Below are 22035 nucleotides of genomic sequence, written 5' to 3'. Positions count from 1 at the left end.
AGTAATTAAAACCAGTAAAAACACAGTTTCACATTAAACATTTGTTTCTCTAACACTGTTCAGCGGACACAGATCCAGACATCTGATGACTAAAATCCTTAATCAGGTTAAAATACAGAATTAAATACACCCAAGATCCACCTTAAAAATGTGACTTAAAATTGGATAAAAAGTGAATTTATTAAAACTTTTGGCTGACAACCACAACACTGACACATGCCCAAATGGGATATGATGCCACTGACAAATGACCAAATGAAACCGTTTACTTAATTTAAATTACAGATTTCTCTTGGGTTGAATTGTTGGAAACATTTGCGAAAGTGTTAGTACACAACTCAACAAAACGTAAAACAAACGTTTACTTCTTTTTAGACTTTTGAATGTGGAATAGTTGCAGTAAGGAACTTTTTAAAATCTCTGCCAAAGAGGTCAGGATTACAGAGAAAAACTATACTAGCCTAATTTTAATAAACTTGGTGGAAGCATGAACCAAAGAAGAACCGATTAAACGCAGATTATTGTTCAATTTAAAAAAAAATTGTCAATGTTGCGGGACAGAGCATTTGTGCTGCACTCATGTTGTGTCGGAATAATCTTAAAAATGATTTCCTGAATGCCCCTTCAAGTTGCAGTGTTCTATAGTTAACTATGAACCTACAAGTTAATATATAATATTAAGGTAATAAACTTTTAATAAAGCTATTAGCTACCACTTTTAAAAATACAATTTCCATATTCACAATGCAACTCTAAAGTTTCTTTTGTCCCTCAGGCAATAATTTAATCTTATAGTCAGTTTAAATATGTCTTTTGAAAAACAGATTATCCTAATAGTATGAAATGATTAGTCAGTAAACTCTGAGAAATAGGTTTATTTTCTTTGGAAATGAGTAAAATGATCTCACTTTCATGTGAAACAACATTAACAGAAGTTATAAACTGTTCTTAATTTGAAAAGTGGTAACAGAAGATTTTCATTCCATCAGTTGTCAGTTTTATGATCTGAGGTTTTAAGATCTCTTCCTCTGAAGTTTGTGCTGCCAGCCCCGTCTGTGGGATTCAAAATGAAAAGCTGTGTTTAAAAAAAATTCACAAGTCTTTCCGCAAACAATGTCCAAAAACCTTCACAGTCATACATTTTTGGTACAATGTGGTTCCAATAAAATCTGCTCACAATCGGGTCAAAATATGTTTTTTATTTCATTGATTTGACTAAGTTAACCCCTTAGATTAAACCATAGAATGAAGAAGTAAATTTAAGCACTGAAATGCGAAAACTTTACAGAACTCCACTTCCTGAAATGTGTCGAGGATTACATTCAATCTGGAGAGAATCAAATACAGAATCCAAACTGCATGTCATCACCATTACACACACTCACACCCATTTAATGCAACGTTTCTGCACTTACATCATCTTTATTTATACTCCCACATTCATTCTCTGTGTTTTTAATGGCAGCTTGGGCCCTGAACTCCAAACATTAAAAAGAAAACAAACTCCTTTTTTGTCCACTTTAGTCATTTGTATGAAATGCCGGTTTCACTTTTATCGGGTGTCCTGAGGAATAAGACAGGAGTCCACATGTTTGATGCTTGTAAGTGGCTCCAAATGTGTTCGCTCGCAGCTCGTCTCAGGCTGTGAACCATTAGCACTCTTCCTTCGGAGGAAGAGCTGGGAGAGGAGCCAACACCGCAACAATTCCAAAGAAGAAGAAGAAGAAGAAGAAGAAGAGTAAGAGCCAATGCTGCACACAAATGTGATCTTCTAGGTTCAGGTGTTTTTCTGTGTCACCGTCCTGCAGCTATTTCTGCCCTTTAAGATGTTGGTGTATGTCAGAGCGCTTAGTAAAACGTCAAAGTATAGGTCACGAGATAAATGTCGCACCTTTTCTTACTTTTCGAAAGCCTGTGCTGATGAGACGTTGTAGTGCTGACAGAGCAGGAACCCAAAATTCGAGTTCAGAGTGCAACTCTCTGTTGAACATTGATTGATTACATTAATCCATCCCCACACATGCCACATGTAAACACTGGCAAATGGTGCATGCAAACAATCCTTTAGCACCAATACAATAATATCAACTGGATGTCATTTTGTGGGAAATTATTAAATTCTGCAGGAATGTTTGCAGTCTAGCAGGAATGCGCCAACAGATGCTAATCCTCTCTGTTGTGTTATGTTATTAAGAATAAAAGTCTGGCTGATTTCTCCCCCTTTGAAGTTTTTATTCTTTCGCTTTGAGGATCTCAAGACCAACGGGTTCAGGGGCAGAAAACCAATTCTGTGCATCCAGAGCGCGACAGTGCTGGGAGTTAATTTCCACATAAACCACCTCTGTCAAGTCAATGTTAGGAAAGGTAGTGGCGTGAAATTGGCAGAAAAGGGCCAAAATAAAACAGGAAGAAAGAAAGAAAGTGGACTTCTCGTGCTTTTGCGTCGTTGCTATTAAAAATCCGGTCGCACAAGTGGATGGAGAGCAAGCGAGGTAATTAATAGTCATCATTAGACGCTGCATATGATAGACTGGAGCAGGAAATTGGTGGAGTTTAGGTGCCTGGAGTCTGTAGAGAAACACGTCGCAGCTACACAAGCGTCTGGACTTTATCTTCGGTTTGACGTCAGGAGGAGTTTGTCTTGCACGTCATACTCCTTTTCATATTCCTGACGTAAACAGTGGCAGACGATGCAGAGACGGTAAACCGCAGCTCCATTTTCCTATAATGTGTGCTGGCCCTCAGGACTGAAGCTCTGATGAGCCCCCCACCCCTCCACAGAAGCAAATCCCACCAACTCTTGTCGTGTCTCCTCTTTTCTTCATCCTGTACTCGCTTTTCTCAGCCAGCACCCCCTCCTCCTCCTCAATACTCCTCCTCCTCCTCCCTGTTGCTATGACTCATCGTCTGTATTAGCGGATAAAATGGTATTAGAGAGCCAGGCACCAAAGGGCATGATCTGCTCATTCATCATGCATACTGTTACATCAATGCATCTTTACTCATTTGATCCAGCTAATTAAACCATATTAAAAAGCCTATTGTGCCTCTAACAGTGAACAATTATCTTGCTCTGCAGTACAGGAGGAGTATTCACTGCTGATAAACACTCAACAATTAAGCTCAAATACCCGGGAGGTTGCACTCAATTTCCGGTGCCAATACATTTTCAATGGTTTCAATATTGTTTTTGTTTCAGCTGATAAAATCTTAATGTACCTGAGGCCCACAGGAGCACATGCTCTAAAATAAGGCTGAGTGGGATTTATATGGAAGTTAGAGGCTCAAACTCTGACCTTACCTGGAAAACTAAAGCTATAAATGCATTTTCTAAAGTGCAGAAATGAATAATTGAAGAGGAAAACTCCACACATCCATTTCCTGTTTCATGGTAAATATGGGTGAATCTTTATTTACCGCGACCCCCCCTTAATTCCTTACTTCCTGTCAGTGTAACCCCCCCCCTCTTGATCCCGGCTCGGGCGAGTGCCAGCATCAGCAGTGCTGAAATATTTATCAGTCTCCTCCACTTTTCCCTGCTGTCATGGGAGACAAGACAACCAGACTGGCCTCACTTAGTGAACCATTCAGGAAAACTTGCCCCGCAAACTGAGATCTGAGAGAGAAAAGGCAGAGCCTCACAAGTCAAAGTAGCGTTTAAGAAGAGCCCGGCTGGCCGACTGGACCGGGGCTCACATGGGATTTAACAGAGGAAGGAAAGTAGAATCACAGCCTCGTCTGCTGAGGGCTGAAACAGACCATCAAGAACTGCTTCTAACTTCGGATCAGGAGAGATGAAGAAAGAGGAATGGAAATTTTGTTCTGGCCAGTTCTCTGTGGGAACTTTAGAGGAAGCTTCTTACCTACATGACACCCTAACAGGGCAAAAAAAAAAAGCAGCCAGAGACGGACTAATATCACCAAGCCTTCCTGAACTGTCACTAAAATAAAAAGGCATTTACAGAATGAAAATTCACTAAGTCCTTAGATGTGTCACATTCTAACATTCTAGCCACATTCACTCCTAAATTCCTGTTTGTCTTCGGGTTTCTGGTTATCCTGTAAGTACTGCATTAGCAGTTTAGCAAGTAGGTTTAAGAAATCTCATGTTGAGATGTGCTCATTTAGTCATTCAGCATGAAAAAGCATTCTAAAAACGGAAGATCAACTGAAGAAATGTTCGTCCACCAAAACCAGAATGACCAGTTAGTTGAGTAATCGACTAAAGGCCCTTTATAAGACATGTAATAAACTGATTTGCAGGTTTTAGAGTTTTTAGATGTGAAAATAGCCTATAAACTATGAAAATGTATTAATTGTTCGGTAGACCCACGATGGACCATACTTGTGGCGATTGGTCTGTTGTTAATATTGAACTATGACAGTTCAGCACAAGATACAAGAGCAACTGTTGATTGAAGTTACAAATTCCCTCTTTTGGCCTTCTAATAAAAGCTTTTCTAATATCCTAAAACACCTGTTTCAAATCAGGAGGAGGGCTAAGTGGACCAATGAAGCAGGGCGATAATTACACACAAAAATGTTTCATGTTCAAAAAGACAAATAAAGCTGTCACGCAGCTTTCCAAATGCTGATGATTTATCCGGAGTCAGCAGAGGGTCGGGAAGAAAGTGGTGCCTCGGCTGAAACGTGGACCCTGACACGCTGTGTGGAGTGGCAGAAATGGCCATCCTCGCTAAAAGCTTACACCTAAAGTGCTGATTGTGGAGATCATCGGGCGGCTTCAAGGCCATCCAGAGCTACATTATTGATGACACTAATGGGGCCGAAACACATCAGTGTTTGGAGGGGGGTCTTCCCGGGCAGAAGTTTCACATTTTAAGTGCTTCACCTCCCCGGGAGCACAGCCACATCTCTCTTTACCAACGGACGTTTTTTACTGCCGAACATGAAAACTCTGATTGCAGAGACGCACCGGTCATCACTCAATTGGGGGCAATTAGAAAAAGGATCATATTTTATTGAAGGAGACACCTGACTTCAATGGCCTTTTACTTTCTTCTCATAGCCCACGGATGAAAGCGCTGACACATAAATTAGACACACACACACACACACACACACACACACACACACAACTCTTGGTGCATATGGTCGCATTTAGACATGTTTACATACACTAGGACTGGGAAGGGGCTCATGCATGCAAGTTAAAATTAGCTGGGGAAGCCTGAGCGCGGTGGGATAATTGAAATGAATGAGGAGAGTTTTTGCCCGACTGCAAAGAAAACAAAAGCTTGGAGCTCACAAATTCATATTATCGTCTCCTCTGAGGTCTGTTACTTGTCCGGATCGCTCAGTTGGTGTCAGCCTCTTCTATCACTTGTGCCTGCAGACAGTAATAAGAGCACGGGGTGATGATAGATAGAGAAAAGAGTGCATGGAGGAACTCACTTACATCCCTGACTGGACCATTTCCCTCGACCCTTCCCCTACCAGTCAACACTTTGATCTCTAAATCATGTTTTTAGGCTCATGTTGGACTCAGCAGACCACCCTCGCAGCAGCCTGTGAGTCAAACAGTCACGAGATCCACCCGAGCGAATCGAGCGGCCACTCTCAGCCGTCTCCCTACCTGTCTCTAAATCATTACCTAAGTCTGCTCTCCTCAGTCTGCCTGTATAATGTGACAGCTTTCATCGCCGGCTTCTTAGCTTGTGCTGCTGTTTACAAGGTGTTTAGAGCTTCAGTCTGTGCCAGCGTTTACTTGCCAGAGCCGCTTACAACGCAAAGCAAGTGCTGGGACATTGCTGTGGGGCTTTTCACATTGACAATATGCTGTTGCTCAACACGACACCCACTAAGCACTTCCCAAGAAAAACACACACACACGCTCAGACATATGCACATGCTGATAAGAGTTGCGCAAAAAAAAAAAAAACGCCTCACACATCCACACAGACATGTTGCTTTAGTGACAGTTACACCCAGTCCCAGAGATTTATCTCACTGTGAGACAGAGCATTTAACCACCGAAGAGATTTGAAATGTTAACTCACTATATGCTTCATTTTGTGAAACAGGCGGTCATTTACCAGATTACACAGTGTTTCAACATGCCTTCATGTCTCATAAACTAGAGATTGGAATAGCCAGAGGCCACACATCATGATACTATTATAATGAAGTCAAGATACAAGATTTTTGAGTTTTTAAACAGGTTAGGGTTAATGTTAATGTTAATGTTAATGTAAGGTCCAAAAATGACAACTTTTCATTTATATTTTTTATGCATTTTGGAATCAAATCAATCAAATCTATTTCCCTGTTAACACCTGAGGGTTTGTCTAATGCTTGGAACAGCCATTACCATCCCATAACATTCTTATGCGATGAAAGCATTGTTCACTACTCCAATAAACAGGACAAACCTTAGATACGACTTGACAAATGTAAATATTTCTAGCCCGTTTAACTTATATAAGTCATTAACACTGCTTATATAGTTCTCAAACAGTGAATATAAGTTAGCTATCCAGCCAAGTCACTGTCCCCAAATCAATAAACAAACATATGATATGTAATATCACAGACAGCTGCAGACTGAAGTAGAGAGCTGCACATTGAAAGGGAAGTGAGGCGATGACTTACAGTAAGTTCAGAGGTGGTTTGCTTGTTGCAGCTTGTGTGTTACTGTCTCCTTGCTGTGTGTAAATAACGGCAATAAACCGTAAACAGAGGCTTTGACTGCGTTCTTGTTGCTACTGGTTACTACCAGCAAGAAAACTAATTTAGAACAATGAACAGAAACTAACAACTTAGTAGGTGTCCATTGTCAGCGAATAATGGACACCCTGCAGCCAATCAGAGTGGAGTACTGACCCAGACCGTGGTATATTTTGTGATATATTGCAATTTATGACCCTTACCCTTTCAACTGGAGAGTACTTCAGCAAAAGAAAACTTCGTAAACATCGCTTTAATCTAAAAAGATAAAAGTTTTCAGTCTGTTTAACTCACTTTTGTAGGACAAAATGGGATTGTCAAGCAGTTAGACTGAGCAACATTGTCATAAATGTTGCATGTACACAATGGATGAAATATTCAGATCCCTTACTTAGGTAAAAGTTCTAATACCACACTGTGGAATTACTCAAGTAAAAGTCCTGCATTCAAAACTAACTTATGGAAAAGTACAAAAGTATCATCATCAAAATGTACTTAAAGTATCAAAAGTAAAAGTAGTCATTATGCAGAATGGACCCACTCAGATTGTTACATTATTTGTATTGATGCATTTATGTAAGCAGTGTTTTAATTGTGTAAAGAAAGGGCTCATTTTAACTACCTAATCTACTGTTATGAGGTATCATTTAAAAGCAAATGTCTAATTCACTTTACATTTACCATGTTTTTCATGCTAAATCTTGACCCAAAAAGTACCTATAGCTGTCAGCTCAATGCAGTGGAGTAAAAAGTTCAATATTGCCTCAAAATGTAGTGGAGTAGAAAGTTAGTATAAAGTTACATAAAATAGAAATACTCAAGTAAAGTACAAGAACCTCAAGATTGTACGTAAGTACAGTACTTGAGTAAATGTACTGTTACATTCCACTACTGCATGTGCAACACTGATTCCATAAAGGTTGGGATGTTGTTCAAAACTATAACAAAAAACAAACAGGGAATTTCATTTCAAAATGTCAGAGTGCATATTTGCAAAAAAAAACACCCTAAAGTTTGTCAGTGGAAAACATAAAGATTGTTTGTGTACGGTTTTGATCTGAATATAAGCCAAAGTTATTGCAATTGTGTTCTAATTACAACAATGTCCCTACGTTATTGGAATGCGTTGTACCTGATAAAACAAAACTCTTTGTATTATGTGTTGTCCAAATCAAATCAAAATGAAATAAAATAAAAAATATCTCAAATCAGCACCAAAACCAATTAATGTATTACTATTGTACAAAAGTTTAATTTGCATTGGCATAATTAAAAATTAGTATAAAAAATATCATCCTGCATCCACGTATTGATACAAAATTGCCATTTAAAATATAACGATACATTGCTGTGTCGCTTTTTTCCCCCAGACCCCTATTTTAAACTGAAAGTTTTGTGCTGGATAGATGGATGCTGAACTTTTCCATCCCTGTGATGTTTTTCTGTATGCAGCAGGGAACAAAGCATCACACATTGTGTCTGATCTGCAGCTCTTGCAAGGTGACCGCTCTCATGTTAAGCATGCCACAGAAATCCCAGTAAAATGGGATTTGGAGAACGGTGAAGCTGCTTCTAGAGAATCTGAGCTGTGGATTTATTTCCCTGTCAGCCTCTCTACTCCACTCCCATCTCATTCAACCACTAAAAAACACTCACAGCCCCCCTCCCTCTCTCATCGCATGAATAATTCAGCAGGCATCCAATTATATCTGAAAATAATTCTATATGAACATGCAATATTAATAGATTACTTTGAGCCCCTAGGAACTCTCGGTGTAAGAATAAGCTAATTTGAGGTCATCACTTCCTCAGAGATGAACTCTCCTGAATCCTCCAGGTGCAAACGTTCCTGGAGAGCAAACCTGAAGTGTTTGAAGTAATTGAAAAGCAGCAGGCAATTAGTCAGCATGGCTTTTACCTCATCCTGTTCAACGCAGCTCTCAGCTGTGGTCTGCTCACAACCTTTAAAAAAATCAATATAATGCAGTGGACTCATGTTTTAAAATTTGCATCTTTTGGACGCACACATTGGTTTAAAAGGAAACTTTTTTCCCTAGAGGACGCTGTCGTTTTGCAGGACAACATTTGTCCAAACCCGTAAAGGTTTAACAAATGTTTGACACAAACAACGGACACAAACTTTCTAGCCATGCTAGCACTTTGGTTGTGACTGAAATCTTGTCATTAAAACTACAAGGTGCATGTAAACAAAATTTTGTGCAGACATTCAAGATACCCAGATGATAAATTTAATAACTTTCGTGATCCTCAATCAGGTCAAAGTTATAATTAGTCAAATACTTTAGTTGAAATGACTAAATACCTGAAAAACAAATCACATCTTCATCAGCCTCAGCTACACTTTTTTATGCATATAAGCAAATGTTAGCATGCTAACATGCAAAACTAAAGTTGTGAGAATTATAAACATAATATTAACACAATAAACAAAGACATTATGCAAATTCAAAGGCTCTGAACCTATTTATCAAAAGCAAATTACCCCTCCTGTTGTGTTGCTGGTCAAATTGACCAATTTCGGTGTTTTATCATCTAAAAAAAAGTACTTAAAAGTATTTTTACATTAAAAAAATGTAAAAAAAACCAACAACACAAAAACATCATGTAAAATAATTGTATTTTATATGTAGGTCTTTCATAAAAAAAAGTTTAAACATGCATTTTTTTAATGAAAAAATTGTGAATTATCCTCATTGAACCATGATCTGTGAGAGGTAAAGAACACCATTGCACTAAATATTGATTGAAATGGATAGAAATGTCGCAGCTGGTAATTATAAATAGTGAACCAAAACTTTATTAGTGTGCTTAGCTCATGCAACACAAAAGAACTTTTGTCAAAAATGCCCTCATATTTTATTCACGCATCCCAGAACTGAATAATTCTCTCTAAAGCCTTTAAATCTATGCATGTGATTGCTCGCTCACTTGGGTATACTAAACACAAGTCTTTATCTCCTGCGCATCAGCGTGTCGATGCACCTGCGCTCCAGTCTGTGTGTATGACTGAGATTAAAGCAGTTTATTCTGCGCAGCACAAACACATTGGGATCGATATCGTAATGAGCACAGCAGGCTTTTGCCTCGCTCCCTGACAAGAGCACCTTTCTTGTCCCGGAGCACAAGTCACTAAGAGCCCAGTGGATCAATGTGTCCTCCCTTCTAATGAATGTGCAGTAAACATGATTAATGTCATTAGACTCACTGTTTATCGCTCTGTTTATCTCCTCATATTTCCCACTCTCTCTCCATCTTCTGACCTCCTTCACTCTTCGCTCCTTCTCTCGTTTCCTCCCCCCTCGCTTTTCTGTCTCGTCTCCTTCGACCCATCCTCTCGTCTGCAGGTGAGACCTTTTCAGAGAACTACAGCCACACGGAGCAGTGCAGGCCCTGCACCGAGTGTACCGGCCTGATGCGGATGGAGACGCCCTGCACCGACTCCAATGACGCCATCTGCGTCTGCAACTACAACTTTTACTTTGACTCCGTGTCCGGCAAGTGTGAGCCGTGTACTGTGTGCATGGTGGGTTTCGGTGTGTACGCGCACTGCGAACACAACCACGACACCGTGTGCGAGGAGTGCGTGGACGACACCTACTCCGATCGGGAAAGCTCCCTCGACCCCTGCCTGCCCTGCACCATCTGTGACGAGGAGAGCGAGACCCAGCTGGCTGAGTGCACGGCTAACAGTGACTCTATCTGTCACAGTGAGTAACACACACACAAACGCAGGTCGCTTTCACACCTTCAGTTCAGGTAACTCTGTCCAGAACAGAGAAAAGAAAAAGAAATCAGCATCTAGTATACTCACCAAGTGATCAGTCAATAGACAGAAAACTAATTGCCAACTTCCTACTGACAATCGATTAATCGTAGCAGTGCTTCTCCAAGCAAAAATGCCGCTATAGGTTTTCTAGTTCCAGCTTCTAAATTTAGAAATTGCTTTTCTTTAAGAGCAGACTGAGTAGGGTTTTGTCTGTTGTGGTTTGTGAAGGCAATATTCAAAGTTCTCTTCTTTCTGGCTCCTCAACACCAGAAACCCCTGACAAGAGTTTTGTCCGCATGGTGTTTCACCTAACTATATTTCTTTTTTTTTTTGTCACTTTGTCACTAATTTTCTATAATGCCCAACCATCACACTCTGCACACTGTGTCTGGGGAGCTACACACCCAGTATCTAAAGGCCGTTGCCAAAAAAATGCCTCATACCCAGCAAAATGAAATAGAAGAGAAAATACAGGCAGAGGGCAGGTTCTCTGCAGATCCAGACTCCACACATTTCTATTGGGTCGTAAGTGATAATTGAGAGGGAATATTTATCAGTCGATACACTCCTACTTTTTTTAACTTATGTGACAGTAATCCAAATACATTTGGGTTTTTATCTGCTGGTTGGACAATACAAATTATTTAAAGATGTTGCCTTGGGCTAAGGAAATAGTTTACTGACATTTTGCAGACCAAACAATTATCGATTTATTCAGAAGATAACAAATAGTTGCAGCCCCGATTAAAATAAATATAAATTCTGGTGTTTCACAGGAAGTCACGGTGCACCTCACTGCAAATTATTTATTTTCTCTGATCGTCACACAGAGCATTATTAGTATAGAATATTAGTAGTAATAACAGCCAGAAATAAGACTCTATTGTACTCTATTATAATGGGAGGGACAGTTTAAGTCAATATACTTTACTTACCTTTTAATGAGGGACTCACAAAATAAAATAGGCGCATAGTATCCCAACATACATCTTTATTTTTACTTTCTGGTACTTCAAGTTGCCAAGTATTATAACATGATCAGCAGATAAAATCTAAATGTTAAATTCATGTGATGTGGTAAGCAGATGGACTAGAGGTTTGAAAGTGAAGACCCCCCTGTTTGGTCCACATCAGAGTTCAACCATCAGTGTTCCCACAAGCCAAAATCAACTGAACCCATCAGGCAAAGTCACCGGAGATTGTTTATTCTGCAGCCAAAAGGTTGGTTGTGAAAGCACCGTTAAAAGAGAACAAGAGCAGAGACGAGAGCTGCACAGTGATAATCTCTCAGAGCTGTGTTAGAGCCATCATATATATATCTCAATCACATTGGAAGCAGCCACCAGTGACTCCCACATGTGTCTGTGAGCACAGCCGAGGTCAGGGGTCGACGCTGGTCATGTTTTCAAATGGCAGGAAGTTAAAAGCTTCAGCATTAAAAAGGTCAAAGACTGCAGCAGTGTCAACACAGAGACAATGAATAATCTGCTCTCCCACAAAGCACAAGGCAACATCCGAGGAGCAGAGTGGAGCTGAGAGCGGAGGCAGCTTGTAACCAAAGGAAGCTGTAAATTCACTCGGGCTGGACGACGCGTGAAATTGACCTCATCAGGGGGCAACGAGGCTCAAATCTGGGAGGTAAAAATGTCTTAGGTGGCATTGCTCTCAGTTACCTTTCAAGCAACATCAGATAAGACAGGAGTGCAAAGTGAGACATCACAAAAACAGCCTTTTCCCAACAACAGATCCTGATTTCAGAGGAAGTCTGTGGCCACTGTCTACTCCTGAGAAAAGCTCTTTTCTTTTCATGTGAGGTTTATATTTGACCGAAGAGGCACTTAAGTCACAGAGTGATTAAATGCTTCTGAAATAGCTCTTAATAGCAGGAGGGCTTGCTAATGCAGGGCATTTATTGATCTTTTCTCTGCATTATAATTCTAAAATGAACATCTTAATAGTGGCTTCTGATATGAATGTTGGGAATTAGACTTGAGCTGCAGTATTTCACTTTCTGAGGCTGACTTTTGGGGGATTTTACGGCCTTTAAGACGCTGGCAGGTATTTGGATCTGCCAAGTTAATGAACCTCAAAAATCTGTCAACACCCTGTAGCAGGACAGAGGATGTGTGAGTGCCGCGTGGAGGGTGTAAATTCCTCTTTTAATAGACTGTAATAGCACTGACAGGCAGCGGAGGAACGTACTGGGGAGAGATCAGAGCAGGAGCGGTAGTTGAGGTGGGAGAAAGGCTAATCACACGAAGATGACTTCCCACCTTTTCTTCCACGCGTAAACACCATCAAAGGTGCTACATTCAGACGTTCATCACCAATAAATCGTCACTACAGATACTTTGAACGCAAACAATACCGTTCCCTCTGTGGCTTCTGCTCGGCTCTGTGTTTTAAATTGTGTGCCAGCAAGTTTGCAAGAAAACATTTGGATTTATTTCTAACAAAAGAGCTTCTTTAGTAACATCGGGAAAAAGGTTTTTAGTCATGATGAATGATAGGTGTGAATCAGCAGAGGCCCCACAATGCAATTTTATCCCGATACTTGAGTCACAATACAAAATTATCGCGATTTTAAGCATTTTGCGATATGGTGAGTATTGCGATACAATATATTGCGATTTAACCGTTGAACTGCATTTTGTGTCCACAAAATTAAATTCAACCAAGAATTGTTTTGTCAAATAAGAAAACAATTCTCAGTCTATTCATCTCACTTCAGTCTTTTTATTTCTCCACAATGAGAGTCAAACCCACAGACTGACAACAACAAAAAATCACAAAACTGAAACACGGCTGAGCGTTCGGTTCTGTGGCCGTACGTCAAAAAGCCAATGAGCTGAGAATTAAGTTGGATAAAGCTACAGTTTGCAAACAGAAAGTTGAAACAACAATTAAAAAACACACAGAAATACAAGAGTATTCATTGGAGCAAAAGTAGCTTACTGTATCATACCTTGCTAGCGTGAATTACTGAGTTTAATTTTATCCAAAACGTATTTAAACACAAAACACATTTAAATGTGCAACATCACTAATAAAACAAACCTCATGCCTCTTCGGGGGGCTAAAACAAAAAAAAAACATTGAACTCCTTGACTTTATCTTTACAGGATAATCTCACTTGATTTAGGAAGTCTCTTTTTATCCTTTCAAAATAAAAGCGTCCGTTATCAAAACAGGCTTTGGCATAGTACTCTATATATATCTTTTATTTTGCCCATGTATACATGTTTTTATACACACTGTATGCAGAAGAGTGAGAGAGAGAGCACATACTGGAGTAGGTATAAAAACATAGCAATTAATCAATTAATTGATCGTTAACATTATAGATGCTTGAGTAGGCAGGTTTCTTCCAAACGCCCATCCCTAGTTTCAGAGCAGCCTCACAGCTGTTTGCACGGCAGTGGACTTTTAGTTTTGTTTACAGTTTTAACATGATTGAGTTGAGTTAGAAGATGACGCAAAACAAACAAATGATTATTGCACCAGGCAATGTCCACATCTGTGCCAGCTCAAACTAACATCAAAGTTCAGCCTTGTTGAGTTTTGTTTATAGAATACAAGCAAGGACATGAGAAAAATAAAATCATCCCCACAGTTCTCAAGCTCTCAGTCATGCAACAAGCCTGATGTTGGAAGCTCTGCAGAAGTCCTGGAAGAGAGTGTGCATACCAAATTTCACATGGTGAGAGGCCAGGAACAACTATTTTCCCTGCCTCTTGCAAAACCCGCTTTATTTTTTTTTTCACCAGACCCCGAATTCCACATCCAACTTAAACTTTTCCGTAATGTAATCTCGTAAAGTCTGACAATGTTCCTCAGCTAGGATTAAAGAAGCCACGTCCACTCTAAAAGACTCTTTAACATGACAGCCATCAAACGAAACTGCCTCCTCTAACCTCTAAAACCCGCTGAATATCTACTCCACATATCTGATGTACAGTAGACCACAATACAGCCCTTTTGCTGCCCATTTAGCGCCCACCCATGTCGCTGGTCTCACCTTTGACCCCCCTTTGTCCTTAGCTAAAGTGATGTAGCGGCAGGGACGGTAGCCACTGGAGATGGCATGATAAGTGACCTTGTGGGACGCCCGTTTGAAAAGAGAGCCCTGTCATATCGCACCAGTGGGCCTGTGGGTAATGGCACATGTGGTGGTGATGATGTTTCCAGGCCTTCCATGGTGGTCTATGATGCATGCAGATATGTTTTCTGCAACAAACAGGAAGCTGCCTCACTGGGATTCTCATCCTGTTTGTATATTTTTTTAAAAGTCAGGGAAATGTTTTTTTAATTTTTATTTAATTCCCTGTCCTATCTTGCTCTCTCTCTCACTCTTCAGCATGCAGTAAAAAATATGATTGGGGTATTTTAAAATCCCTAAATCCCCAGTTCATATCCAGCTGTCACCAAGTGTCAATTACACGATACAATGACAGAGGCAGAAAGAGCGCACAAGAGAGAAATAGAGATGAAAACAGACAGAGAGAGCTGCAGCATATGTGCTGTGCTGGTATTCTATGCAGAGGGGTCGATTCGAGTCCTGGGATTTCTACTGCTCATGCTCAGGTTTCGCTGAATGACCTCTATGAGCACCACACTCGACTGCATGACACACACACACACACACACACACACACACACACAACAAGCTTCTCCAGCTCGAGACACACAAACACTTTTTATGAGCATCCAAAATCAATACAGCTGATAAGCAGACTAACTCGGTGCATGCACGCTCTTTCCTCTTAACTTGTAAATTTTTCATTAAACTCCGGACACTGCACATGTGTAAACCGCTTTGATCTGAAATTGAAAACACCTCCTGCGTCTTTTTCTTTCCAAAGGTCTCTGTCCGTTCGGCCTCTTCTGAGCTTTTTTTTTTCATCCAAAAAAGGGATGCTGTTCAGTCTCCAGTTTTGCGCTCAAGTGTTGAGCGTCTGTTCGAGTGTTTGTCCTCGAGAACAAGAGATGAGGAGGATAAAAAAAACAGATAAAGGCAGACTTCTTTGCTCTTTATTACCCCGCTCATCACTCTCACCCCCTCCTCCCCTCTATCTCTTCCCACAGTGGCCCTCGAGTGGCTGGGCTCACCAAGCGGTGGAAGGTGGCCAGTGTGCATTCAGCGCCTTCACCGCTGCAGTATAATTACTCCTGCTAATCAGAGCACACAGCAGCTCCTCTGTTCATCTGCACCCCCTCCTCACTCTCTCCTAACACTCTGCCTCTCTGTCTGCCCTCCCCTCCGCTCTCCCTATTAACCCTCCCTAATAGAAGACAGAGCACTCACTTGAATAATTTGTAGTATGTGTGTGTGATGGATGTGTGCGCGTCCGGTGACAAACACAGAGGAAGATTGAGATAGAGGCTGAGCTTAGAGAGAGAGCGGGAGTGTTTGGTGGCTGATAAAGAGGTCATTGTGCATGTGCTGCGCCTGATAGCTGCTCATCTCCACCCTGAACTGGCAGAAGCCAAGACACCAACCCCTGCACAAGACCCTGGGGTTAACTCCACCATAAAGACCTCAATGGCTCATAAAAATTAAATCTTTTTTTCTCCCCTACTTGTCCACACCCCGCTAATAAACACATCTCTGTGCACACACGGCCCAACGCTCATAAAATCCCGGGCTAGTTTTATTTTGTTTCATGAGTGTTTTAAACCCACCAAAGCCAAAATGAAATTGTTAAAGCTCCACCGCCGCCTTTAAGCTACTATTCTGTTCCAGCTGAGGTATGCAGCCTCTGGAGCCCCGGGTTTATCCTTTGGTCTACAGCCACTCGTGTTTTCTACATCAGCGCTGAGGAGTAGAGGGAAAGAGGGGGAGTTGCAATGAAGATGTAGTGTACTGTACTTAAGCTGCAGCTCTGTGATGAGTCAGTAAATGAAGTAGACTCCCAGGAGAGCTGTCATCTTGGCTCAGAATGAGAAAGACAATTTAGTCCTGAGGTGCGACTGATACGGATACACATCTGCATGGAGAGAACAGTGATTGAAGACTCCGGCAGGATGAATGATAGACCGGTGTTGGAGAGGAAAGGATTCTTTGACAAACTGGATAAGAAGCCAGACAGTCTGCACACTTTCACACCTTCCCATTCACAATTTATTCTATTTGCAAGCTCGTGTTGCATTGCTAATACCATTAAGCCAGCCGTGCATTAGCTGTGTGATGTATGGCGGAGCTGAGGAAACCTGACTACATCCCATGGAAAGGTCAAGAAATGTGTGTAATACAGACACCCGTGTTCCACTCCTCTGAGCGCTCCCTCCTTTTAGACGGATCCGAATCAATAGCACCGCTCGAAATAGGCCTCTGCATTATTTCTGTGTTTCTAAGTATGGCATGCACATGTGCTGTAGTTTTCTGTCCGTGAAAGATACTTTCCACCATTTCAGTAAGCCAATCCCCCCCACGGGAGGCAGGAATGCCCCGTCATCACCGCGCAGACACACAGACCAACGTGGACTCTTAACGCCCAGCAGAAGTTTTTTAAATATGTCCACATAAGTTGCCCATCAAGGTCCCATCGGACTCTTACAGCGAGTAACCGTGTGTAAATTATGCAACAAATCAATGAGGAGAAACTTGACGATGTGCCATGTCAGTGAAAGGAGAATATATAGTGTTGACAGCCTTTGTCCGTGATGGTCCACTGACTTTCTTCTTCCTGTCGTCTGACCACATCACTGGTGGCATCAATCAATTCATCAATTGTTAATTTAAGGAAATACCCTGTGGTTGTCTTTGCAGATAATTTGATTCTCTGCTTTAATACAAACATTTAGCTTACACTGACAGTGATGCAGAGAAACAGTAGCTGTAGACCACCATGTGCAAAACAACAGCTGTTAAAAATAATGATAACTTTATGGAAGTGCTTTGGGGTTGTTAAAATACTCAGATATGATTCATATTTTCTTCATCATGGTTTCCCACATAAAAAGTAAAATAAAAAGGGGCCTGAGAGCACATTTACTCTTTCTTCCTTTTTGAAAAGTTCTGCCTCTGCCCCGCCCACCATGGCAGCTGCTAAAGCTAGGTTGACCAGTGACAAAGCAGTGCAAGCTGGCTGATGCTTGCAGTGTGAAACATCAGAGAGATTCAACCTAATGTGTTTAAGCCTCGAGACCCAGATGAGGAGCCTGTTTTGCACCAAACTCAGAGACTAACAGACGTATTAGAATAGTAAGTGTAGTCAGCATCTTTTGGCTCTTTAGCTTGTGATTGACAGTGGCTGACACAGCATTAGTGGTAGTGAAACGTACAATAATATTAGCACCCTGAGGGTACAGTGTGTCCGCCCTGTGCTGAAGTTTTCAGATACCTTCTGCAACTTTTGATTGGCTTTTAAAGTTGTGACGTACATTTGAATCCCAGATTTTAGACAGTGCACAGATATCTCCCTCGTGTGAAAACTGCAATCTTTGCACAGATACAAGACAGTACAGTATAGGGCAGATATTTTAGGGCACTTAAAAAAAAGAAAAACATATTTTTAAGTGGCAACAGACTTTGACATTTCAACAGCAATGTATTTTTGCAAAAAAGGAAACAGTGTCCCCAACACTTTGTATAATCCACAGAACACACTGTCACAGTTTTCACTATTTCTTCAGTTCAAAGTAGTTCCACAAAAACTTCTTGACAGTGAGGTCTGTGGTTTATCCAGAGTAACCAGGACATTGTTTCTGTAAAGACACACAGCTGTTGAATTATTTAAATGTCATTTTTCAATCCTGCGAGCAGCACAGATGAAATGTTATTCACCTCCAGTGGATTGGGGTAAAGGAAGCAATTTAAGAAGTGAATATTTGTGGAAACCCGGTTCAAATAAAATGAAAAGTATCCGCGGTGCCAACCACTGATTCACTCACTATAATCACTGCGTTGGGTTTATCCATCACACTTTAGAGTTAAACCCCTAAAAAACAGAACAATTGTAAAGTAGGACGACCCCTAAAGTATTTGGGATAGAGCGTCCCAGTCTTTGGCCTTGAAGGAAGCCTCAGGGGTCTCCACGGGGTTAATCCTGTGAGCGCTAGTACGAAGCTAATGAGGAGCAGCCTGAGGTTCTGCTGGGAATTACAGGCTCAGATCTGAACCAGGCTGCACATTCTCCATCCCCAACAGGCTGCTGAGCTCAGAGGAGTTTTGGTTTTGGCTGGACAGGCCTTCTCCTTGGCCTGCTGTACCGTACCCTGAGGGTGGGAATAATCTGCACGCTGCTCTTTGAGCTTTTCTACCATCTGAAAGAATCACGGCAGTGTTAGTTACAGGGCTTTTCAAAACAGGAGGATAATATGGCAGGACGTGTCGGAGAGATTTGACGGATAAAGTGTGTTTTCGGGACAAGTCATGCCCATCAGAGTGGGCACGGTGCTGCTGCAACATCGGAAATGACACTGAATCATTAATGCTGCTCACAAAGAAAGAGGAAATAGGACAATTTATGAAAATGACTCGTCTTTCCAGGCTTTGCGATGATAGAAACCAGACCCTTTCAGTAGCACAGAGCCTTCCTGCCTCTCCGGCCTCAGCAAAGGCTAAACTCAAAGCACTGACCTCCCCAAAGCCCCGGACTTTGTTCTACATGGGTCCATATGGCCTTGATGTCATGCAATGTGCAGAGATCACATAGACGGAGCGGTGCTGAGAAGAGACCTGGCGTGCAGGGACCGCGCAGGCCTGGTGCAGGGTGGGCTGGTGGGTGACATATCTGCCCCCCTCGTCAGGGAAACATTCCTGCTCTTTCTGCACAACTCAGCCAGAACCCATCTGTCTATCAGAAGCAGCTGCTGCATGTGTGCAGTGTATCAGACATCTGGTTGGGGACTTGGTGACTAAAACAACAACAAACAGGCTCTCAGAGAAGATATGAAAGTGTCTCGTCATGATAGGATTTCTTTTGAGCCATGCAATTGGCATGGCTCTCTGGTCCGGACTGAAATAGCTCAACAAGTACAGGGTGGACTGAAACTTGGCCTGGTGGCTTAATAAATATACTGGATGTTCATGGGAGATGGACTAGCATAATATTTTGCACAGATATTTATGTTCCAGAGGGGATGAATCTGAAGAACTTTGCTGATGGAATATGAGGCTGGATGTTTTCATTTTCTTTTCTTTTTTCTACATTGTGTACAATTACTTTTTATACTTCAGGTACATTTTCCTAATTACACCTATACTTACTTTTACATGAGTACCATTTCCAATGCCAGATTTTCACATTTTCACAGTATGGAATTAGTGTTTTTACTAAAGTTACTAAAGATCTGAATACTTCCGGACTGCTTTGGTTATAATGCAAACACTGTACTTTTTACTTATTTGAAAAGTTGCTTTGCATATTCAGATTATTAGTAAAAAACATATTCAACATACAAACTGAAGATGTATAATTAGAAGAAAAGACTCAATTGATCCCTGGAGGTAAATAGTAAATAAAGTTTACCAGCTGCAACATTAAAGTGATGTACTCATTACTCCAATCAATAATTATATCCAATAAATTCCTGAGCCATTCTGCATAATTGATGCTTTTACTTTTGGTTCTTTAAGTACATTTGTGCTGATACTTTTCTACTTAAGGAACATTTTGACTGCTGCACTTTACTTGTAACAGAGAATTTCTACACTTTGGTGCTGTGTGATACTTTTACTTGATTAGAGCCTAAACAGCAGGGTGATTGCATGCTGACATAAACATTAAGTTTAAGTCACGACTTCACTCCAGCACAGAGCTGTTACTGGGCTGCAGACTTAATTCAGTTTTATCTAGGCGTGTGTCTGTTGTCACAGATCCTCCCTTTTCTCCCACACAGATCCTGACCTCCCAATATATTCCTCTCCCACCTCTGACATGGGTCCATCTACACCCTCCTTCACCACTTACTTCCTTCCCGGCGGCTCCGACAGCCCGCTGCCCGGAGGAGGGACGACCACGTCCAGTGCTGGCTCTCCTCGCTTCCTCGGCCACGGGCTCAACGAAAACCTCATCCCCATCTACTGCTCCATCCTGGCCGCCGTGGTGGTCGGCTTCGTGGCCTACATCGTGTTTAAGAGGTCAGCTTGGGGGAAAGAAAGAGCTGAAAAGATGCTTTGTGGTTAAAGACATTAGCACAATTTTGCACCTCACATATAAATCAGGACAAAGAGGGTGAAAGATGTTGCCCCGGGGTGAAAATGTCAGCGAGGTGCATTTTGAAAAAGAGGTTTTGACCCACTTTAAGAGAATCACTCTACTGTACCACAATGAGTTTTTTTTTTTACCAAGGTCACAACACTTAATGCATTACAGAGGTCACACACAAACACAATAATGAGGACTCACACATGCAAGCACTCATACAGACAGATTCAAGCCCGAGCTAAAACACATCTGAAACAAGTAAACAAGCTCATTAGTGGCATTGATTGTTTGAAAAGTGCCGACCAGGGGAAACTGATGAGCCAGATTTATCAGCAGAATCACGCACACATCTGGCCAATAACCCCCAGCAACCTGTCGTCATGCAGGAAACACACTGCAAATCATGTGAATTTTCTCCAACACCCAATATTTTACAAGTAAACACTTGAGAGGTGTTAACTGTACTGTAACACTCAATACCTCATGAATATTTTAATCATCGATTCATGAGTCATTCTTCTTCTCAGGAGAAGCTTTTTCATGCCCTCTTTTAAGCATTTAATTATGCTTTTCTATTCATAGGCAAATATGCAGCACATATGCAATTTACAATAATAATTATTATTATTCATCACCAGAAAATTTATGGAGATTTATGAAACAATGGGTTCTTGATTATAGACAGGCGTAAACAAAAGCAGGTTCATCGTGTCGAGAGGGCTCAGCTGTAGCCAGGTAGCTGATTAAGCTCCATGAGTTTGTTGAAAACGCCATCAACATCATGATGTTTTCAAGCTAACTTGTTTTAAAGAATCTTGTAAAAGAGGTCTTAGATAGGCTCTTAATGGCTAAATTCAAGACAATGTCATACCTGGGATTTGAAAATAAGGATATTTTTCCTGCATATGGAAAAACACATATGTTTTTTAACCCTCCTGTTATGTTTTTTTTTTTCAGGAACAGCAATAACCCAGGGCATGTTTATCATGCATGTTATCCAAAAGTGTCAGAAACTAAAAAATCCCAATAAACATTGTTTGTATTTCATTAATAACTCCATTACAAACGAATGTTACACTTTTTAATGTACTTTGGAAAGACCTACATATAAAATGTAATGGTTTTACCTGTCATTGAATTTAAAAAAAATTTAACAATTTTTTTTTTAAATTAATTTTTAAACTTTGAAATGGGTCAACTTAACCCGCAACATAGGAGGAGGGTTAATATAAGAAACAAAAAATTCTTAAAAATGTTACTTGTGCACTCTGAGCCGGCAGATTGAGGGCATTTTTGTGATGGAGACTTGACTTTTTTCCCTGATTTAACTGGTGGGTGCTGTTTGATTGAGTGACTTCTCATCACTCAATGGTACAACTTATAAACAATATGAATACATTCAATTTTTAT

The 22035-nt window shown here is 40.9% G+C and overlaps 1 protein-coding gene across 1 annotated transcript in view; it reads left to right on the top strand.

Moving 5' to 3' along the window:
* Positions 1-22035, top strand: part of ngfra (nerve growth factor receptor a (TNFR superfamily, member 16)) — a 36326-nt gene that overhangs the window by 4592 nt on the left and 9699 nt on the right. The window contains exons 3-4 of the mRNA XM_059348361.1: positions 10053-10415; positions 20318-20558. Of these exons, the coding sequence (XP_059204344.1) occupies positions 10053-10415; positions 20318-20558 (604 nt within the window). The remainder of the gene's footprint in view (positions 1-10052; positions 10416-20317; positions 20559-22035) is intronic.

The sequence above is a fragment of the Centropristis striata genome, chromosome 13, assembly GCF_030273125.1.
Source record: "Centropristis striata isolate RG_2023a ecotype Rhode Island chromosome 13, C.striata_1.0, whole genome shotgun sequence".
Taxonomy (NCBI): domain Eukaryota; kingdom Metazoa; phylum Chordata; class Actinopteri; order Perciformes; family Serranidae; genus Centropristis; species Centropristis striata.
Note: the sequence above shows the minus strand (reverse complement) of the source record. Positions and strands in the feature narration are given on the sequence as shown.